The 22,319-nt window shown below is 46.6% G+C and overlaps 1 protein-coding gene and 1 long non-coding RNA gene across 3 annotated transcripts in view; one reads left to right on the top strand and one right to left on the bottom strand.

Moving 5' to 3' along the window:
* LOC101160168 (mucin-5AC) overlaps window positions 1-17,452 on the top strand; it is a 32,708-nt gene extending 15,256 nt beyond the window's left edge. Inside the window, exons 2-5 of one of the 2 annotated variants that reach the window (XM_011478592.3) lie at window positions 352-1,083; window positions 1,332-1,413; window positions 11,899-12,110; window positions 12,697-17,452. In XM_011478592.3, the coding sequence (XP_011476894.1) occupies window positions 459-1,083; window positions 1,332-1,413; window positions 11,899-12,110; window positions 12,697-16,256 (4,479 nt within the window). In that variant the 5' untranslated portion in view covers window positions 352-458 and the 3' untranslated portion in view covers window positions 16,257-17,452. Of the gene's footprint in view, window positions 1-351; window positions 1,084-1,328; window positions 1,414-11,898; window positions 12,111-12,696 lie in introns of both variants that reach the window. The other variant, XM_004071977.4, reaches the window with a different exon arrangement.
* Window positions 11,144-11,988, bottom strand: LOC110015522. The gene is made up of 3 exons (XR_002290740.1): window positions 11,877-11,988; window positions 11,740-11,805; window positions 11,144-11,538 (listed from the first exon to the last, which is right to left on the bottom strand). It is a non-coding gene; the product is annotated as an uncharacterized LOC110015522 (long non-coding RNA).
* Window positions 17,453-22,319: the final 4,867 nt, after the last annotated feature.

Genomic DNA, 22,319 nt, shown 5'->3' with positions numbered 1-22,319 from the left:
TTGACCAGAGCACATTGAGACATTGGTTATTTTTTTCTTTGAATAAATAAATACTTTTTGTTTTTGTCCATCTGACTAAACAAAGCTCAGAAAAGCAACTGGATTTGCATTTTTAGACATTTTAAAACCATCCAACACTGATAACACTATACCTAGTATACGAATTATCTGCTTTTTCTTGGCATTTACCCGTTTACCCCGATTATGACATATCTCTTTGAATTAGATGGTGAAGCTACATGAAGAAGGACATTCTATGCTATTCTGATTCCTTAGGCCAACATTCCTCAGCTTTGCATGTCTGATCCTGCTGTTGACTTACCCATATCCATATATTCTCTTTCTCACCAGAGTAATCCTCACTGTCTCCAAAGAGCCTGTAGTGCTGTGGCCATCCTCAAAGGCCGTAGTCGACCAGCCGTGTCCTGCAGAGACGGACCTCCACTATTCGCAGGGAGATGAAGCCGGATGGAGTTGCCACGGCAGCACTGGAGCCAATAGAAACGTTGGAATCCAACACTGCAAATGAAGAGGCGCCACCAACGGAGCAGGAACCCAACCAGGCAACAGCTCCAGCGGTGCAGGAGATGCTCCAACAGCCTGCAGCACAGACAAAGGGTCATGTGGACCCGCAACCAAACCAGGCCAAGGAGGGTTCTGCTGCTAAGACCAACAGCAAGAACTCCGCAGAGCCCAAGGCTACCAACAAGGGTACAGCCAAGACAAAACCCGGGAGCACGAGCTCACCCAAGCCCATATCAGGCCCACGGACAAGCACGCCCCAGAACCGCATTGCAAATGGCGTGACTAAGCCTCAGATGAATGGCGCCGCTAAGAAGACTGCACCTGCTGTGGAGAAAAAGAGCACCCCGACCCCAGCTTCCTCCAAAAAACCAGCTGGAGCGGGCGCCACCGTCCCAAAAACACCTGCTAAAGTCGGGGAGAAGAAAGCTGTGGGATTGTCCGTTTCCAGCAACAGTTCAAAGGCTGCAGGCGGAGCAGCAGCGGTGAAAAAGCCACCGTCCACAACTGCTAATGGAGTCAAATCTAACACTGCTGCAGCTGCTGCTAAAAAGCCCCCAGGTGAGCCATCCCTCCACGCTGTCTATTAGCTTGTCCAAGGCAGAATGGATAATCCAGACTGTCTGTCTGTCAGAGAAATCTGTCTTTATGTTCTTTTAACTTAAATTGCTGTAATGGAAAACCAGGCAGACCCTCACATTTCATAAACTCTCATATTTGAAACTCTACAAATGCATCATACTTACTGACATCTGTGAAATGCTCATTTCTGTGGCGTTTTATTTCATTTTTGCTCTTTTCTTCAGCAGCGAAGCCTGCTAATTCCACTCCCAAGCCGAGCGCCGTGGCTTCAACCAAACCTGATAAACCCCCCGTTTCCAAGACAACCAGGTATGTGGTGACATTTTAAGTTTGCTGAAGCTTCACCCATTTGAGCAAGCACAGACCAGAGCCTTCTGCCGGCTTGGAGATAACACAGACAGCTGTCTGTTCTTGGATTTTTCTGTTAAAAAAAAAACATTTCAAAAGCATACTTTGGTTCTGTAAAAAAAAACGCCTTTTCTACGGTCAAAGGAAAATGTTCCGACCTGCTCAAAAACTTGGGTAAGGAGAAGGTGGTGATAGGATGCTGGATGGCTGAATGAACCTCAGTGTCCGCTGAAAAAGGCTTTGCTCGGGTTCAAAGTGGTTCAAGATGGAACCCCCTAGAAGGACGATGGACAATGATTCCCCTCATCGAGGCTGGAAGAAGGAAGCCAGGCATAAGTAGGCCAGAAAGCAGCCAACATTGGAACAAGCCTTAGAGGAATGCCTGGCAGAGTTTCATCAGAGCTCGCAAGCAGCCTTATTAATAAAACAAGTTTGAGCTTTGGAGAAGGATGGTTATGCGGAACAAGCAGATGCTGTAAGTGGTTTTGTTGTTTTTTTGAGCCGCGGCATGTTTGTGTGTGGGCGTGGCATCAGATAGACATCATGCAGTGTTCCTCACCTGGGTCACACTGTCTGCATGATGTTTGATCCTGAGGTGGCTTGGCATCAGACCAGGAGGCTCGGCTGAAGGAGGTCTTTGTGTGGGACGGTGTTGATTGGGATCAGTCTGCCTTTAGGCGGCTTCCGGTTGGGAGCAATGCTGCCTTTCTTGCTGGGGGTGAACTTACACAGTCGGCATGTCTTTGTGAAGACATATGAGGTAAAAACATTGAATCATTGGGATGAATCATTTACTCGACAAAGAGCAACTCAGACAATCCAACGCAAGAACTCAGTCTATACGAAGTTGATTTATTTGAATAGTTTTGGGAAAAGTTTAGGCTAGATAATAACTAGGCCCTTTTAATAAGTTCATATACTTTAAAGACTCAATCTGATGAAAATGCTGTTTTTAACATGCTCTTGTGGCATTTTTCTAATGATGGAGGGCTTAAGTAAAGAAAATTTGTAAAGTATTTCTTTATGCAAATTGTTGTGAATCAGACAAAAAGATACTGAAAATAGCTGGCCTCTGGCTCAAACCTGTACGGCTGGATAGCTCCAATTTTGTTGCACCACTAGTGTTAGGTTTGGGGTGCGAGGGGCTGTAAGCTAACGGGACAGCGCCTAAAAATAGAGCTCTCACCAATAGGGAGGGGGGCGGTTGCTCGGCACCAGATGTCCCGGCCACAACTCTGAAGTGAATTTCTAATGAACTCTTGCTGCTCTGCAGAAACTATGTCCTACAAAGCAATACAGGTTTTTTGATTTTCACTAAAAATGTCATAATCGTAATTAAAAGAACACTGGGAATGCTTTTACAATAGAGCTAAATATGACTGGAGTCGGTCTTTAAAGGATTCTGTTGATTTTTCAAATCCAAGTCCTCTGCAGCAAAACAAAGTCGTTTTAATGTTTTCATATAATATAAATAGAACAATGACTCCAGAGCTCTGGAGGTTTTGCTGTAGACATAAAGGAGATATCAGTTTCTATTATCTTCTACTGTAAGGGTGACGCAAGATGGTACAACCTGTAATCATTGGATGTAAACATCGGAGCATGGACGCTTGGAACGCAAACATCTCAGTCTTTCAGTGCATCAGACTACAGAACAAAAGAACTGACTGGAAATCAGCTTTGAAATGTTTTCTTTTCAGCACTGACCGAAGGAAAAGCTGTCCCTCCTTCTCAGTGTGTGAACGCCCGCTCAGGTGTTTCCATTCCCTCCCCCCTCCACTCTCAGAGCAGCTGGATGATGGGGATTACGCTCAGATTACAGCCTCATGAAATGGGTGATGTGCAAACATCTCATTAAAAAGAATTACACAAGGTCATGCTGGTAATGAAGTGTGGCAGGCGCTCTGAACGGCCATCGTCCAGCTGATTCCAAGTGGCTGACAATGTTCACCCAACGAGGACCTGGACCTAAAGGGGTTTTGGTCATTTAAAAACCTCACAGAAGAATTCTCTATTTTGACCAAAGCTGCTTCACACGAACTCAAATGCTTCAGTAAATGTTCTGAGAACTTGTGTTGTTGTCAGCCTGATGCTCCATGTTGTTTATGTTTTTGTGAGGAAAGCAGCAATTTACAGTTTTAGAGGTAACCAGATGAAGTTGGATCCTAATGAGCCAACTTTTTTTTAGAAGAGGAGTAAACAAAATTCAATCCCATAAAGAGGAAGATTCCCTCCTTATTCCTGAAATTGAAAGGCTGGCATCTGACTGACCTTTTGTCCCCGACGCCGTTGTTGCCCTCGCCACACGTGAAGCTTGCCCTCAGCTCGACGCTTTTTTAATGGATGCTGTGTTGTAGCAGAGCTCTCACAGAACACCAATGCAACCACTGCACTGCTGGCTTTGACTGTATGGAAACCATACGTCTTACAATATTTCATGTTTTTACTGCATCAGTTCCTAAAGAGCCACTACCAGACTGATGAAATGTCAGCGGTTGAATCTCTTCATCAATCCAGTAGTTATAGAAAGACACAGGGATGCAACGAAAAAACCTGAAAAACCTTTTTGGGTCATGGTTTTGTTTTCTATTGATACATGATTTGTATGATACCAAAGACCAACAAAAACTTAGTCAGAAATGTATATATTTTTTTTGTTACTACAGTAAACAATTAACTATGAAGAAAACCCTTTCAGTTGGCTTATTCTAAGCCTGATATAATAAAACAATATTAAAGATATAAAGTTTTGTATGCTGTAAAGATCCAACCATTCAGTTTCTCCGCGGTTCGGTTATTGGTGTAACATTTGGTTTGGTAACATTTGCTCCATCTCTAATAACACAGAAACTAACTCCTAAATACACAGATAATTATGTATTTGATTTAAAACAAGACCAGACCTATTTCTGTGTTTTGACTTGTTTTTCTTTTTTACACGTGTTCTCTGCACAAATGGCTGCTAAGCTACTAAATAAACAACAAAGGAAGGTATTTCCCACCATCAGATGACGGAATATGACTGAAAGACTCACCACATTATCCACTTTGTGCTAAACTGAGAGTATGTGTGATGCAACAAAAGGATTCTCCAAAGCAGTTCCTCGTGAAAGATGATCACCTCCTCTGACAGCACTATATACATTCAAGGCACACCATGTGTGGTGTGAATGCACTCGTTGTTGTTTCTACGGAGGACTTTGACTTCTGCTTCAATTAGACTTGGCCCCCTTTCTCCTACCCGGCCGTTCATGTCCATCGGTTATCAGCCAGCTGTCTGTTTACTCAGCTGTCCTCTGAAGGCTCTTTTAATTCCATTCTGTTCAGAGATGGTTCCAGCTCCCAAGCAAATAAAAGCGCAGAGTAAATGCAGATGCACTGAACTGCATCGATTTGATTTAAAGTGACGAATGGTTCTTCTGGTTAGCCAGAGGTTCATACCAAACCAGATTATAAGCCTCAGAGTTGCTGCTCTGCTAAAACATTAAACACAGCTAGTGGATTTGCAATCTGGACCTTCACTTAAGAACACCTTAAAAAGATTTTTAAAAATAGAATCCGTTTTATTTCGACATTGAGATGAAGCAAACGTAAATTACATGGAATTACAGATCGTCCGCACCACAAACTAGATATCTGCTAAACCTCGAAATTTTCCATCTCAGGTAGATGTTGTATTTCGAACCATTATGCTGAGAAAATGCTGGAAAAAAATACAGTGTAAATCAATACCTTAACAACGTTTCCAGGTGGCTTTTTCTTTAATATATAGATGTGTATGTACCATTGACTGTAAATAAGAACTGGACTGAGTTACCCCTCCCCCCTCACGTTTCAAATAGGAAGTACCTGCTGGCTTCCTAGAAGCCAAAATCCCATAGACTTCTTTTGAGAAATAAACAGCTTCACTCAATCATTCGGTTTTTCACATTGATCGATTGACAGACTCTCTTGAGCCCACTTTCAAGTGGTAGGGGTGTGGCCCTCCCACATGCTCACTCGTGATTAGTGAGTGTGGTTGACTCAGACTGACTCAGACTGACTCGGACCAATCACTGCTTACTGACATTGTCTGGCTCCATCATCAACACAATGAGCCCTTTTTTTCCTGTCAGACTATATTGGTTATGGATGTGGTGCACAAATTCTTTGTCTTACTTGCTCACATCATTTGAGCCTTTATGTAAACAGATCTTCAAGGCGTCTGTCTGACAACACAATATTAGGTGTGTGTGGATTGAGATTATGCAGGGGAGCTTTTTAGATTACTCCTCTTCCAGCAGTAGGAATTGCTCGACAACTGTTCTAAAAACAAACATGACGTTTTTTAATCTTCTTCCCCTCGCTATCTTGAAATGTTATCCAGAATTTTAAAGATTATTTGAGTTTTCTCTTATTTCCAAGTAACGTGCAGTGACGGGTTTGAGCTACAGAAATGACAGCAAAACCCACTTAAATCAATGTGGTACAAACAGCAAGTCAATAAATTCCTTCAAAGTCAGACTGTTTCTGCTCTTAAGTATTATGGGATATCTAAAACCCTGTAAAGTTATAGTTGGCCGTTTCGTATGTCATTCACTTGTCCACTAGGCTGGGTGTAGGACTGACGCATGGAAAACCAGGGTTCATTTCCCTGAGGGTGGGATGAACTTGGTGCTTCTGCCTAGCTATGTTAGCCCAAAGGGGGCCAAGTCTTGGTCCCCCTGTGCCGGTTCCCAGCCCGGATAAACACAGGGTTGTGTCAGGAAGGGCATCCGGCGTAAAAGTCTCTGCCAAACCAGCTGTGTGAATTAGTGAAAGCTGAGTCGCTGTGGTGACCCCTAAAGGGGTATGCTGGAAGGTGAACAACAACATTCGGTTGTCCACTAGTTTTTAGTCGGCACAACTTAACCTTCTTTTGCTTTTTCAGCAGGGACAATATCAGTTTATTTTATGGTACCTGCTCAGGAGAGGCTCTAACCAGGTCAAGCTTGTTGTTGTGCTTGTTGTGCCATCACCAGTATGACTGGACACTGGTTGTACCACCATGAAAATGTGTATTTTGTTTTTGGCTTCTTGACAAATCAGTTGGCGGAAAGCCGTTCACAGCCATCTAACACAAGAACTCACTCCCGCAGTTTGCTAAAAATCATAAAACCCACCTCTTCAGACAAGCATACCCACCCTAATTAATTTTATGATTCCAGTGTCTTGTTTGTTTTTAACTAATGTGTCTTTCTTTAACTGTATTTTATTGTTTTCTATCTGTAAGGCGACCTTGGGTGTCTAGAAAGGCGCCATATAAATAAAATATATTATTATTATTATTTTTAAGAGCAAAAACGACATTTCAATAAGTAAAACTGTTTATTTGCACCGGTTTTTGAATTTTCAATTGGAATGATTGAGAATCGCCTTTGGTAACTTGACTAGATCACGTCCATAGGAGCTTGTATTTTTTTCTGTGTAGCCTTCCAAACTCTACTGCTATGTTGTAGAGGAGTGTTGCACCTCACACGCCCAGCCTTCAGTGGTTCTCTTGACCTTTAAAGATGGCCTTAGAGCCAGCAGCAGGGATGCAGGCACCGTCCTGTTTGCTGCTGCTGTAGAACATGAGGCAGTTTCACACCATCACTACACGATGACCTCTAACTGTAAGAGAAGGGCACCTCTGGTTGTGTTTGGATTATGGACAGAAACTCTTGAGTCAGATGAGGGCCACATAGTCAGGGTTATTTATGCTCTATTCTGATTGTGTCTGTTAAGCAGAGAACTGTTGTAGAGTTAGGATTTGAAAATCTTTACTTAGAAAATCAATTTTGATTCATCAAATCCTTGAATCAGTTTCCTTTTAGGGTAATTTATTGTATATTTTAAAGGCAAAAAAACTTCTTTTAGAGTTGCATGGTGGTGGAGTGGTTGACGCTCTCATCTTACCAAGAAAGGGCTCTGGTTCATATCCCAGCTGGGACCTTTCTGTGTGGAGTTTGCAGGTTTTCCTCGCACATGTGGGGGTTTTATCCAGGAACTCCGGTTTCCTCCAACAGCCCAAAAACATGCTTCATAGGTTCATTTAACACTAAATGGTTTCTAGGTGTGTGAGTGTGTGGCCCTGCAACAGACTGCTGACCTGTTCAGAGTATATCCCGGCTTCACCCAACAGTAGCTGGGATAGGCTCCAGCAACCCCATGACCGAAAAAGGGATAAGGGGTTTTGGAAAATGTATAGATGGAAATGCTGCCAGTTAATTTATCATCTTCTCATTTTATTTATGAAAGTTACAAGCTTTAAGTTAATGTTACTATTTAAACATTTTGTATAAACAAAATGGTTTAGAATGGAAATATAAAAAAAAAAAACACTTTTACTGAATTTAAAACATGAATCCAAGTCAAATCAATATAGTCTTTTACACAGCTTAATGTATTAGCTGTAGTTATATCCATACCATTTGCAATGCTGCAGATACATGTGTGGTCATTGGAATCAGAAAATCCAGATGGTCCAACAGGATGCTGCAGACCTGCAGGGGGAGGCAGAGACAGACTCGGGTGAGGCGGGAACGTGAGGACGTCTGCATGATGCAGAAGCTGTTTTTTCTCATAAATCAAATGACAGGCTGAGGTTTTTTGGTCCTTAATGTGGTTCCTCAGCCGCCCATGTTCCCACATTAGTCACGCTCTTTAACTTAACGATGGTCCCTTAGGGGGCGGTGCTTTTTTATTGGAGTGGATTGAATGCGGCACTCATGGTATATTAGGGTTGATGTAATGGCCCAACGCCGGTGAGGTCGTCCACAGCTCAGAGTGAGGGTGACGGGTGGTGCGGTGGTAAATCTTCTGCTTGGCTCTGGGCATGCTCAGTGACGGGACGCTGGCTTGACGGCACCAGGCTGCAGGGCAGAGCAATTCACCAAATGGATTCGGTAATGAGCCAAGGAATGCAATATTTGGAGGCGTTTCAACGCTCACTGCAGACTCCTGACCACAGAAAGCTGCAACATAAGCATGACCAAACAAATAAAGGTCTTTATGAAGATAATAAGATAAACAAGTCGAGAATGGAGGCCTCTGTCACAGTTGAGGCTTCCTCCACTCCCCCGTGTGACGCAGAACCCTGTTCAGAAGCTTAGACTTTCAGGGTGTATTTTAAGATTCTTTCAATGGTTTATAAATGTTTTAATGGTCTTTGGCCTTCTTACCTATGTGACTTGCTTTTAAAATACGAACCGTCGTGGACCCTGAGGTGCTCTGGCGCTTGTCCCTAAGGTGAAGACCAAAACCTAGGGGGGTGGGGGGGCTTGGTTCTCCCACTTGGTTGTGCCAGGTTTAAGAAAAAAAAAAAGTTCAAGACCCACCTTTTTAACATGGCTCTTAAATTATGTTGTGCATTTTTTGTTATTTTTCATTTATGTTTCTACATACATACTTCGTATTCAATTTATGTCCCAGTGTTTCCCTTTGGGGGTCCTTTGTGCCAGGGGTTGCCGGTTCTGTCTGGGGTCGTTGCTGCGGTTGTCGCCCTTTGTGGGGCCGGTTGGGGTCCGACTTTGCAGCCTCACGGCTGTGGAGTGGACCCCACTGCTGTCCCGGTCTGGGTGGGCACTGTGGCGATGTTCCTGTGGCCAAGCTGGCTCCTGGTATGAAGAGATTCCCAAAATACTGTTTCCTCACAGCAGAACCAAGCCTTACATTTCCAGAATTGACTTTTATAAGTATGAGCTGTTTGTGCCATCATTGTTTTGTGTGAGGGAGGGGCGTGGGTAAAGGGTGTGCAGGGTTTCTCTCTTTTCGTTGATTTATTTATTTTCTGTCTGATTCCATCTTTAATTGTCTAGCATGAGAAGCGTTTTAGTGAGAGAAGCTGTGATGAGGCTCGTTCATCTGAATAATGGGCCAGCCTCCACTCCTGTGCTAATGAATGAAAACAGCCTCATTGTTCATATTCTGCTCCTTTTTTTTTCCTCCTTTGCCATAATTGGCTGCTGCTGCAGGGAAGATGTCTGCCGTCTTGCCTGCCTTTCCCTTACTTACTCATTTGGCCCTTTTCACTGGTCTCATTATGTAAACGACTCCCTCGTCTTGTCGCGTTGGGGAACCAGCAGGCAGCCGTGTACAATCGAGTGATTGACGACGGGCTTTTGGGCGATTAAAATGGATCTGTTGTCAGGGATGCTGGAGAGATTAACGGCGGCGTTCTGCCTCGTGCGCCTGTGGCAACTTCATGTCCAAGTCATCTGATGTTTCTGCTCCAGCGCTTTTCTGGGCGTTGGGTTTAAAATTAACTTCAACCCCAATTTATAATCTTTATCTGAGCCTGTGGAGAAAAATACATCATGAATACGGCTTTTCTTTTCAAACAGTCAATTCTTTGAGGTTAATCTGACCCCGTGAATCACGTCAGACACAGACGCAGGATGAAGAAGACTCATTTGAAGGTATTTCTTTTTAGCCATTTGATCCCTGAGACGAGATGGGGGTGCCATTTATCACCGAACTCTTGAACTTATACAATATTTATCTGTATTACACACATTTCTTTTGTAGGTCAATCTTTGGCCACATGTTCAGTAAAAGTGAGAAATAATTAGTGAAATAATTAGGTGAAATCCACTCTGCTTCATCTTCAGCATGCCGTTCTTAGTCAGTGACCTGGTTCATTCTCAGCTCCCTCAAACTCCTGCCTCCTTGGATTATCCTCGTTTCTCTCATGAGGCCGATTATTATGAATGCTTTTCTCTTTCGATATCCCATCACCCCTCTCCATCTCGGTCTTTTTCCCGTTTCTCCTCTTCTCTCCTGGCCTTTACAGTCTAAAACTGACCAGGATCCGTGTCTACACGGCTGCTGGAGTTGTGGTTTCACACTCGGGTGTGTTCCTAAACCCGTGCTGACGTTGTTGAGTAGTTTCAATTTCCGTTTTGCAACCAAAGCCGATTCAGACGGATTTGGATCAATGGGGAAACCTCAGCTGTGGCTCTGAATGGACCCACCTCCACTGCAGACACGATGAAGCCCTGCTTCCTCTACCTCTGACATCCCACGTGTTCCAGCTGGGGGTTATTTCTGTTCTCCTCTGATATTAAAAATTGAAGTTGTTCCAGGCGTTTTCACCCCCTCCCCCTACCTTTGTGGGCTGTTCTCTTTCTGCCAGGACTGACTCAGGTCTTTATTTAGAAACAGGCAGTGAGTGCAGCATGGACCCGGGAGACGGCTCACCACAGACTTGTCAGAACCACTAGATGTAGGTGACTTTGCTCAGATGTGACATGCTTTGCAGCTTCTAGGCCAGAACCTCTGCAGGGGCTGGCTGATGCATGATGCCCCGAGTGTTGGTCCCCCGTGTGGATGTAGTTGGGGAACGGGGGGCTGTTTGTGTTAGAATGACTCTGGAGTCTGTCGTGACTCATCTTCTGTACGGCCCTGCTTCATCCCTCACATGTTTCATGGGGTCGGCTGGGCCTTGGTTGGCTGCTTTTCTCCATTTCATGCATTTTAACTATTGACTGTATATGAGAACTGTCTCCACCCCCCTTTCGTTTCAAACAGGAAGTACTTGCTGGCTCCAAGAAGCCGAAAATCCCATAGATATCTTTTGAGAAATAAACAGACCCACTCAGTCTATTGGTCAGAATAACCATGTTCTTGATAATCCTCATTTATTTTTCATATATTTCTGTAGTTCAAGTGATAAACTGGCCAATCAGATGCCTCCACAAAAGTATGTGGTCTCACATTGAACAATCAACACGTTTGATTGACAGATTCTCCCAAGCGTGCTTTAAAATCGTAGGGGTGTGGTCTAACAACAAGCTCACTCCTGATTGGCCAGAAAGGTTGTCACAGAAACTATGACTCAGACCGACTCCACCCAATCATTGCTTACTGATGATTTCTGATACCAACATGGCGTCCATACCGTGAAAAAATGGCGACCGGCTGACTTCATTGGGTTGTATTCTGGGATGTTCTGCGGGTGACGTCACACGCACTCGGTCCAGTTCTCATATACAGTCAGTGGTTTGGACAGTAATGCTGATTGAGGGGTTTTAATTGAAGATCAGACTGTGGGTTTGGATTTGAAGCTGAAAGTTTCTGATGATGTTTCTGTAAGAAAAAAAAATAAAAAATAACGTGACCTTCGGTTTCAGAGAAAACAGTAGAAATTTTGGGTAGTTTCTACTTTAGACTCTTTGTTTTACGCAGTAATTGCGGGTCTGCCTATTGTTTACTGCGTGTGATCACATGACAACACAACCGCCAACATGGTGGGGTATGATCAGTGCAGTTGGTGAATTAAAAACTTACCAATCTCCTCCAGAAAGGCTTATTAGAGGATCTGTAATGAGTGGTTGCCTCCATCTCCTCGAAGAACTATAACAAAGAGATTCAATGTGATTAGAATGCATGTCTCACAGATGTGCGATGTGGCGTCACCGTCTTACCCTTTTCTTTTTTGTTTGTAAGGGCCACCACCAGTACACCGACCCGGCCCACCACCGGCTCATCTCAGTCGGCCACCACGCCCAAGAGCCCCATGGTTTCATCAAAGCCCGCCACCCCTAAAACTCCTAGCAACGCCGGCAAGCCTGCGACTTCCAAATCAGCGTCCAGCACTCCCTCTGGTGGCAAACCTCCGGTATCACAAGCATCCAGAAACACAACACCTGCGAAGAAAGGTATGGGGGGAAATAAACCCTTGATTTTGTGAAGGAGATCCTTTTGAGTGGATTTAATGAAAGGCGGAGCTGAATTCAAATGAGAGAGCAGTACGTCGACCTGATAACGGCAGCATTTCAGCAGCAGGGGCCTTTATGACAGGAAGAAGTTTAAACCACTGAGAAGTATTTGGCCCCAAAACCTAAACTAAAGAATCCCTGCTGGGGCTTTCAGAGAAGATCCTTTCTGATGACTCCAGTTCCATATCTGCCTTTTGTGTCTCTGTCATCTAAGATGTTTTATCAGTAAACATTGTTAAAATCTGTTGTTAGAGTTGCCCCACAGGAGCAATTGTTGCTATTTATAAGTGACGTACTTAATCCCTCTTAATTTGTCTAATCCACTCAATCGCCTGAACCCACACTTTAATCAGGCCTGGAGTAATTAATGAGACCTTAAAAAAAAGGTTGCTGGGTCATTTTAGTTGTGCTTCTGAGGATGCAAATGGACCCAAAATATTTGTTGTTTACAACTATTTTTTAGTCATCCTGTCACACATTTTTGGTTTTTCAGCATGTAACCAGTCCTTGTGCTGTTTTTTTCTAGACGTTACCAAACCGTCCACTCCAGCAGCCAGAAAACCTGCGGATTCGCCCCTGACTCGCCCTTCCTCCTCAACAAAGTCCTCAAAGCCCGAAACCCCCAAGTCATCCTCAAAATCAGACGCCACGGCCAAAAAGTCCAACCCAAATAAGATTTCAGAATCAAAGACGCCCAATCGCACCAAAACACAGGAGGGCAGGGCCACACCCTCCAAGAACAGCGGCACCAAACCAGCAGCAGCCAAGACCACCAGCCCCAAGAAGACTGTGGGGAGCAGCACCCCGACCCCTGTCAAACGGGCCCCCAAACCCGCGGCAGCTGATGGACCTGGAAAAGAAGTGGCAGCAGCCATAGCTGCTGCTGCAGCCATCGCCACGGCAACAGCTGTCGCTGCAGAACCAGAAGGGCTGCAGCCTCAGGCAGAGGCTCATGTGGAGGTACCAGCTGCAGCTCGGGAGGAAACACCTGAGGCCGCTCTGGAACCGGTCCCAGAATCACAGTCAGCGTGTGAAGCCAAGTCAAAGCTCCTACAGGAACCAGCTGCAGAACCCATGCAGGAGCCTAGACCACAACCTGTCAGGGTACCAACTCCAGAACCTGTGAGGGTACCAACTCCAGAACCCGTGAGGGAACCAACTCCAGAACCTGTGAGGGAACCAACTCCAGAACCTGTGAGGGTACCAACTCCAGAACCCGTGAGGGTACCAACTCCAGAACCTTTAAGAGTTCCAACCCCTGAACCGATGAGGGTTCCAACTCCAGAACCGATGAAGATACCAACTCCAGAACCGATGAGGATACCAACTCCAGAACCAATTAGGGATCCAACTCCAGCACCAGCGAGGGAACCAGCGAGGGAACCAACTCCAGAACCGAAGAGGATACCAACTCCAGAACCGATGAGGATACCAACTCCAGAACCGATGAGGATACCAACTCCAGAACCGATGAGGATACCAACTCCAGAACCAATTAGGGATCCAACTCCAGCACCAGCGAGGGAACCAACTCCAGAACCGAAGAGGATACCAACTCCAGAACCAATTAGGGTTCCAACTCCAGAACCTGTGAAGGAACCAACTCCAGAACCGATGAGGATACCAACTCCAGAACCAGTTAGGGTTCCAACTCCAGAACCAGCAAGGGAATCAACCCCAAATTATTTACAAGAATCAACTTCAGAAGTGGTGCAGAAACCGACTTTAGAATACCTACGAGAACCGACTCCAGAACCTACCCAGGAAGAAACTGAGCATGAATCAGGTCCACACCAAATTCTAGAACCTTCTTCAGAAATTCTAGTAGGACCGCCTCAGCCATCAGCAGCTGCTGAACTGGGCTCCAGCGCCGCTCAGATGGACCATTTCCAGTTCCAAGAGACCACCAACAACTCGTTCCCTTCCTTAGGAACAACAGTCATGTCTCCGCCCTGTTCTCCGCCAGGCCCCGCCTCTCCTGTCAGACAACCACAGAGTGCCTCCCCTCTGCTGCGCGTGGATGTCCACTCTGACTCTTGGGCTCAGAGCCAAGAAGAGGATGAAGAGCAGGAAGGACAGGAGATGAAGGGTAAGGAAGAGGATGAGGAGCGTGAGAAAGAAAACCTCTTCCTCCCTCCCCTCTCGGCTCCGGGGGCTTTTGATGCTGCTGCACAACTACATTTCCTGGGTGCCTCTCCTCCAGGGGTTTTCATTCCTGGGGACCTGACCTCCCCCGGTGAAAAGGAGGAGGCAGTGGAAAAGGCTGATGAGGAGATCAACGAGGATGATGAGGATGAGGATGATGAGGAGGAGGATGAACAGAGGAGACTGGGACACCAGCTTTCGTCTATGATCACCGATATGAGCTCATCTCAGCCCTCTGATGAGTTCCAGGTCCGCTCCTCTGTGTTTGGCGGCTCCGCCGGTTGGCATGGAGACGACTTGCTGTCTGGGATGGACTCTGAGGATGTGAGCAGCTGCACGAGCAGTCGACAGCCGGGCGTGTCCGACCTCAGCAGCACCCTGCACACCGCCATACTGGAGGGCACCCAGAGCTCAGACGCCTTAGTGGACTCCAGCCTCAGAGGGTCAGAGGGAGACGGCAACCTCATGGGCTCTCCCAACGTGGAAACCTTAGCAAACGAGGAAGAAGAGGACGAGGATGAAGAGGATGAACGGGTGGACGACATGGACATGAGCTCAGAGCAGGTAGAGGAGCAACACGGCCTGTTCAAGGAGCGGGACCAGAATGAGGAGGAGGAGGATGAAGATGTGGAGATGCACAGTGAAGGGCTGGTGGAGAGCGGCGGGAACATGGATGAAGACGGCTTCAATGAGGAGGAGCGTTCAGACAACATCAACCTCGCTGGTCTCCCGCCCTGTGCCCCCCCGATCTCTAGTTGGAGTCAGACCAACCCTTTCTCCGACACGTGGAGCCAGCCTGCCTCGCTGCTCTCCGTCTCCTCCCCCAGCCCCATGTCAGACCATGGTGCCGCTGAGTCCGAGACCCCCACCCAGTCTCCCGCCCAGGCCTGCTTAGACAGCGGCGCCCCGTCTTTTGCTCCTCAGACAGAGCATCAACCTGGGAGCCAACCCCCCGAATACAGCCTGCTGATGGGCGTGGCTCCAGAAGAGGCCCCTGACCTCCTGGTTGCTCCGGCTGTGGGCGTGTCCCAGTCCAGCACCCTGAGTGGGGGCGCTCTGGCGGCCCACAGCAGCAGTGAGACCAGCACTCCGGAGGAGCTCCAGGACTACGACAGCAGCTCCGGGGTGGAGTCGCGCTCTGACAAACAGCAGACCCCCGTTCCTGCTTCGCTCCAGCCGGACGTGGATCAGGACCTGGGCATTCACATGGAGAAGGGGGACGGAGAGGAAGAGGAGGCCGAGACGCTCCCTGCCGACGAAGTCCCGGGAACGGGACCCCCCACTGCTCCAGCATCCGACCCATCTTCTCCCTCCACCTCAGGCGACGAGGCCAGCGACACAGAGGGGGAGATCCAGATCAACGACCCAGAGACCCCCATTAAGATGGATGCCGGGGTTGAGTTCGAAAGCCCCAGCCCCACCTGCGGCCTGCCAGCGCTGGAGGAGGAGGCCGGAAACACGGCAGCCGGAGAGGGGGAGGAGGACGGCGGCGGGACCACGCCTCAGTCTGCCAACTCTGTGGCGTCTTACGGCTTCGACTGCACCACATCCAATTCCAACGCCCACTCCATGGCCGAGAGCTGCGGGAAGAGCCCCGGCATCTTCTCCCTGGAGAACGAGGAGCAGCTTCCAGAGGAGGCCAAAGACCCCTCCCTCATCAAAGAGCTCACACTGCCATCCGCCGCCGCCGCCCGCCCCGAGGACCTGCTGGGCGGCGCCGTGGACCTGATGCCTCTGAGCCACACAGAAGATCCCTACCCCAGTCTGGATGAGCGTCACTATTTGCTCGGCGGGAAGCTTGTAGCAGAACACGTGGAAGGTCCACAGGAGCCCGGTCAGCACACACGGAACCAGGAGGCGGAGGACCCCGGCGACTTCCAGCCTCCGTACTTCTCCACCGTTTGCGATAAGACTGATAGTTTCCTGGAAGGTAACGTATAAGTCCTTCCCGTTCTCCCTGGAATGCACCTTTTCCCTGCAACCCTCCCCCCGCCCCCGTTTGTTTCCTCTCCACTTGGGTTAGACGTCTTAGCAGACAAAGAGGACAGCAACAGAGTAGAGGAGCAGATAAAAATAAAAAAAATGAAGGAGAAGGAGGAAAAAAAATGACAGTAGCGGTTTTTCAATGAAGCCTCTGTCTTTCTTACTGTTCCAGTCATGGTTATGAGTTGAGTGTATTGCTAAAACCGTAACGGACTATAGATACTACCGTTTTTCCACCAAGTAACACTGCAAACCCCCAGGCCCCGCCCCCTTCCCAGCGGGGTACTGACTGATTGGTCCACGGCGACCGAGCCTTTAAACTGAAAGGAAAACTCTGACGGAAGGAAATGGACTCATTTGTGTATTTATCCCACTGTTTTTACCAAACACATGTCCTTTTCTTTTTATATTTGCTTTGTTGTTTTGGTTTGTTTTCTGGTCCTTCCTCTCTGCACATGAGGCATTCTTCTCAGAAAGTTTCAAAATAAAGCCTCGTCAGAAACACAGCTACAGCTTTACTAAGGTTCAGGGCTGACCCTCCTGCTATAAAAGCATCATTACTGTCAAACACTGGTTTTAGATTTTGGTAAATTTGACCAAATTACTGGAGACTTTCATCTAAGTGTGACTAGTGTTTTGATCATGGACATGAGGCCTTTTTTTTATTCTTTGTTTTTATTTTGATTGGGAGCAAATGAAGCTCACTGGTTTTATCTGAACCCCATCTGAGTCCTCAAACTTTCTGGATACATTTTTCCAGCCCCACAGTCTCGTGTGGGACAGCCCTAACTAGCTAGCACTTGGTGACGTTTTGTTTTCTCGTGTGCTTCAGCAGGTTCAGCGCTCTTGCCGTAGGTTGGTCAAAGTCACAGCGTTTGTGTGACGTGGCTCCGTTAGCTTGACCGTTTGTGCTCCGGTGAACCACAAAGCTTTTATTTTGTAAGATCCTGCTAAGCCTATACGGTTGTGACAGCTGAGCTTTCCAGTTTGAAAGCCTCCATAGCAGGCTTTTTGTTTCTGTTCAACAGTATATTGCATGTTTAACTAACAAAACCAGTTTGTACTACCTGACGTTTGAGACAGTTCTGCAGTAGAAATGAATGGTTCACTCTAGGATATCTTTCAAAGTTCCATTAAAGCATCATTGCAAGGCATTTCGTTCCTGTTTCTTCCTTTCCCAGTGGATCCAGCATGCCTCAGCTGTTTGTGGATTTATGTTTCCCTCAGTGTCTCCTCTTCCTCAGCTGAAAAAACAAAACAACAACATCTGAGCTCTATAAACCAGCAAAGCTGTGACATTTAGGAAAAACTGCTCAGTAGCTCAATATAGATGCTGCTCAAGTCCACAAAACCAACATCACCTCTAGACAAGAAAAAGCTTCAATAGCATAAAAAAACATACACACTCCTGAAATGTCTTTAATGTTTTTACATGCATGAAGGAAAAATATGACAAGCATGTGGTTGACAACTGTGATGTTATACAGTTAGAGATGGAGAAATCAAGAAATCGACTTTAAGTCATTTAAATACATTTATTTGTCTTTCATGGAGGTAAATACATATTTGATCCCCCTAGTAAACATCAAGAGTTCTGGTTCACACAGACCCTTTAGACTCTCTTAATCAACCTGTCACCTGAATGGAAGACACCTGTTTGAACTGATCACCTGTAGAAAAGACACCTGTCCACACAATCAGTCCATCAGTCAGACTCCAAACTCTCCAACAGGGAAGGACTGAAGAGCTTTCAGTGGATTCAAGGGAGAAGATTGTAGACCTGCACAAGACTGGACTGGACTACAAAACCATCAGCAAGAAGCTGGGGGTTACCATGACAACTGTTGGTGCAACGTGACCATCAGTCCACCTAAAGGTCAGGGACTCCAAACCAGATGTCAGATGCCTGGTGGGGTTTCCATTATCATGAGATCAGAGAGAAACCGGCCTGAAACAACAGCAGCTGAGCCACAGTCACCAAGGCAACCATTGTTAATACTTTACACCACAGTGGTTTAACATGTTGCAGAGCTTACAAAGACGGCACATGTGCAGGCCAGACTGAGGTTTACCATTGAACACCTTCATGATTTAGAGAGAGATTGGGAGAAGGTGCTGTGGTCAGATGAGACCAACATGGAGCTCTTTGGCATCAACTCAACCCGTCATATTTGGAAGAAGAAAAATGCTGCAGATGATAAAAACACCATCCCAACCGTCAAGCATGGAGGTGGGAGCATCATGCTTTAGGGGAGGGGGAGGGATCTGCACAGGGCTACTTCACCGTGTGGACGGAAGGATGGGCGGAGCCATGTACCATCAAATCCTTGCCTCCATCTAGAGGCTTAAAATGGGTGGTGGATGAGTCTTCCAACAAGATAATGACCCCCAAAACATACAGCCAAGACAACCAGGGAACGGCTGAAGAAGAAGCATATCAAGGTCATGGAGCGGTCCAGCCAGTCAATCCTATGGAAAACCTATGGAGAGAGCGGATGTTGCTAAGCAACAGCCACCAAATCTGAGTGATATAGAAGTAGTTTTTAAAGAAGAATGGACCCAAATACTTCCTGATATGTGCAGAAACCTGCTCATCAACAAGAAGAAACATCTGACCTCTGTGTTGCCAATGGGGGGGGTGGGGGGGGGTAAATAACTTCAATTAAATGCAAATAATTTCTTGATTGTCTGTGTGATTTTCTATCGCTCACTGCTCCAATGAACCCACCATCTTTTTAGGTCAAAGTCAGTAAGGGGTCAAATACCTATTTCCTCCACTCCAGAAAGAAAAACAAATCTTTGGTTAAAAACACATTTAAAAAGTTGACAAAAAAGAAGCTGATTGGTTAAACAACTCCTGTCTAATATTTAGATGGGTTCAAATTTTGTTGGATTTTATTTTTTCCGAAAATGATCTAAATGTAGTTAGAACATGAGAGAAAAACATTTTTATTTGAACAAAAAAGTACGGATAAAATACATATTCAGACAAAAAATGTCCCAGAAATCGAAGCTTAAACTAGCAAACATAGCTGTCAATTATTTGACTGACATTAAACAATATCATTGGATCATCTATTCATCCGTGTGAGACGGGCAGCTCCATGAAAGAGTCCAGCTTTAGCCTTAGCCGTGTGTTTGCCCCCCCCTCCAGCACCCCGTCACCCGTTCGTTTCCTCCCGGTCGCCGTGAGGCCGCCGTCTTGCATGATGAACAAAGTGCAATGGTGAGGAGAGAGCGGACGTCACACCAAAGAACCGGTTCTGTTTTGTGCTGCACCCCGGTTGTCACGTGTTTTTTTTTTTTTTTTTGAGAGAGCCCTGTTTTCCGTGTCACCCCCCCACCCCCCCTTCTTCTTGTTGAAAATGCTCCTCCTTGGCCCCCGTTCAGTTTTATGCATGCATCTTTATCGGATGCTCCAAGTGATCTCCACTGTCTCACAGGAGACGAGAAGAGCACTGATGAGGAAGAGGAGCACACGTGGCAAAGTGACTCGCAGGAAGACAACTGGAACCAGAACCCCGTAGCGAACTGCCACTACCTAGCGTTGGTGCCTGGCAACAGGAGACCCATTGACCCCGCACTGGCTGAACATTTTGCAGAGATTGCACCTCCCCCACCTTTGAAGGGCAACTCCGGGGAGCAACTGAGGAGGATGGAGCAGACTCAGGAACAAGTGAAGGAGATGCAGGAGACGCAGAAGAGGGAGTGGCTGGAGGAGGAGCAGCTCAGGCTGGAGCAGCAGAGGCTCCTGGAGAGGCAGCGCAGGGAGCTCCTCCAGCTGCAGCTGCAGCAGCAGCAGCACGAGCACCGCCACCGCAGGCAGCTCCTGCAGTGGCAGCTGGAGTTGGAGCATCAGTACCGCATGCAGCAGAAACAGATCCAGCAGCAGCAGCAGCAGCTGAGGAGGAGCCCCACCGGGGTGATGCTCTCCCCTTCCTCGGGGCTCTGCACCATCTACGAATCCATGGAAACCAGCGATGAAGAAGATGAAGCGGGACAGGAGCCGAACAAGAACCTGTGGCTGCCCGGAACGAGGGTTCCCTCCCCCCAGAACGTCCAGAAGCAGCCTCGTCCCGTGCCTCCACAGGACCTGGAGTGGAACCAGAAGGTGGACATGGTCCAGCAGCTCATCAATCAGACCCTGTTACTGTCCGGAGACGGAGGCTGTCCTCCTCTGCTTCTCCTTCCGGTGGGGACAGGGGGCATACTTAGTCCCCTGGAAAGCAACATGTGGCCCAGCCTGCCTCCCCAATTCAGCCCCCCAGCCGCCACGGTGACCTCCGTCAGCAGTTACTCTCCAGACAGCCGGAGCAGCTCTCCGTCTGGAGACTGGACCGTGGTGGAGCTGGAGACCCAGCACTGAAGTCCACTCATCTTTCTTTTCTATTCAGTTCTGCAAAGGAGAGGCTTTAAAGTCCCACTCCAATCATCTTTTGATCTATTTTAAAGCGTTCCCACTGCTCTTTTACTTAGAATTATGCCGTTTGTTGCCAAATCGAAAGCCTGCATTGTTTTCCAGCTAACGTTAGCGGTGCAACAAAAATGGCGAGCAGTCTCGTAGCTATCCAGCCGCACAGTTTAGATCCAGATTCCAGCTCAGACGAGGAAAAGAAAGACGATCATCGATCTATTTGTCTGCAGCTGCATCAGAATGGAGCGGAGCAGGGAGCTTGTGATTCTACGACACAAATACGATCTTTTTCAAACGGCATTTTTTTCATCCACTCCTGAGTAACAATACTTTGAATAAAGAAATACTTAAATTGGCCCTTTATCATCAGAAAAATGCCCTAAAAATATGTTAAAAACTCCATTTTCATCGGAGTGGGTCTTTAAAGTTGTTTACATACTTCTCTATCACGCTGGTGAGACTGCAGATGTTTGAATCAAACAGATCTTCCGGCTTATCCTATTAGCTTTCCTGAAAACGACCCCCCCTGTCACATTTATCAAGGTCTCTGTCCTTCTGAAACCCCCTTATCCCATTAGAGTATGTTTCCCCGTATAGATTTCCAATATGGTGACTGCTGTAGACGTTGTGCTGCGAGGGGGACGTTTGTTTATCCCTTGTGCTATCTTGTGGGGTCCAGATGACCCCCACTCCCAACGTTAACGTGCCTTGGCACGTTAACGTTGGGAGTGGGGGTCATCTGGACCCCACAAGATAGCACAAGGGTTAGTGAAATCCCTCCAAGAGAGCGGACACTGGTCGTCTTTGCAGGACTTCGCTATGACAAAATTGCCCTTATTTGTCCTAAATGAATCTTGTCCTAAAAAAAATCTTAACCTCTGGGGTGTCACTGTAAGCCCACCGGACAGCAGAGAGGAGATCTTAAGCTCATTTGGAGGCTAGAATAAGAGGGGCCCTCTGTCACATTCCAGGATGGTCGCATCACTTCCTGGGTGGCTGCATTCTCAGCCTCTGAGCTCGTAGGAAGATGTCAAGATGTAGAGACGCAGGCCTAAAACATCCCCATCTTCTGTCGTCTGTCCTGTCATTTATGAAGCTTGTCACAAACACGTTCAGTTCCTGGTAGAAACATTTCTGCCATGAAATAACAAAACCTCTTTCTTTTTTTTCTGTCAGTGACTATAGCCAGAAACCATAAAAGTAGCGCAACACTGCCCCCTAGTGGCAGCAGAGACCACAACCCTGTGACGACAATCTTAGTCAAATAACTTTATCACCTCAAAGAGATGCTGTCTTTTTGAATTAAATCAATATATAGCAGAGAACATAGTTTATCATAGTATTAAAGATGCATGACTTTTGCTTGATTATGTTTGTGTTAAAAATATTTCTTGCTGTTATATTTGATATGAAGTTTTAATCCTGAGCTCCGGACTGCATGCAAATATGAGAATCTATTTATGTACACCTGTTGGTTTGATACACTCCACAGTGCCTCGATCTCCTTTAGTCACATATCGTGTGCACCTCAGCTATCAAAACCAGTACGTAGTGAGATGAAACGATAATGTTTACATTTTTTTTTCTAGTTTAAGGCTTGAGAGTGG

Source organism: Oryzias latipes, chromosome 8 (assembly GCF_002234675.1).
Source record: "Oryzias latipes chromosome 8, ASM223467v1".
Taxonomy (NCBI): domain Eukaryota; kingdom Metazoa; phylum Chordata; class Actinopteri; order Beloniformes; family Adrianichthyidae; genus Oryzias; species Oryzias latipes.
The sequence above is the reverse complement of the archived record's forward strand: the minus strand, read 5'-3'. Positions and strand labels throughout refer to the sequence as shown.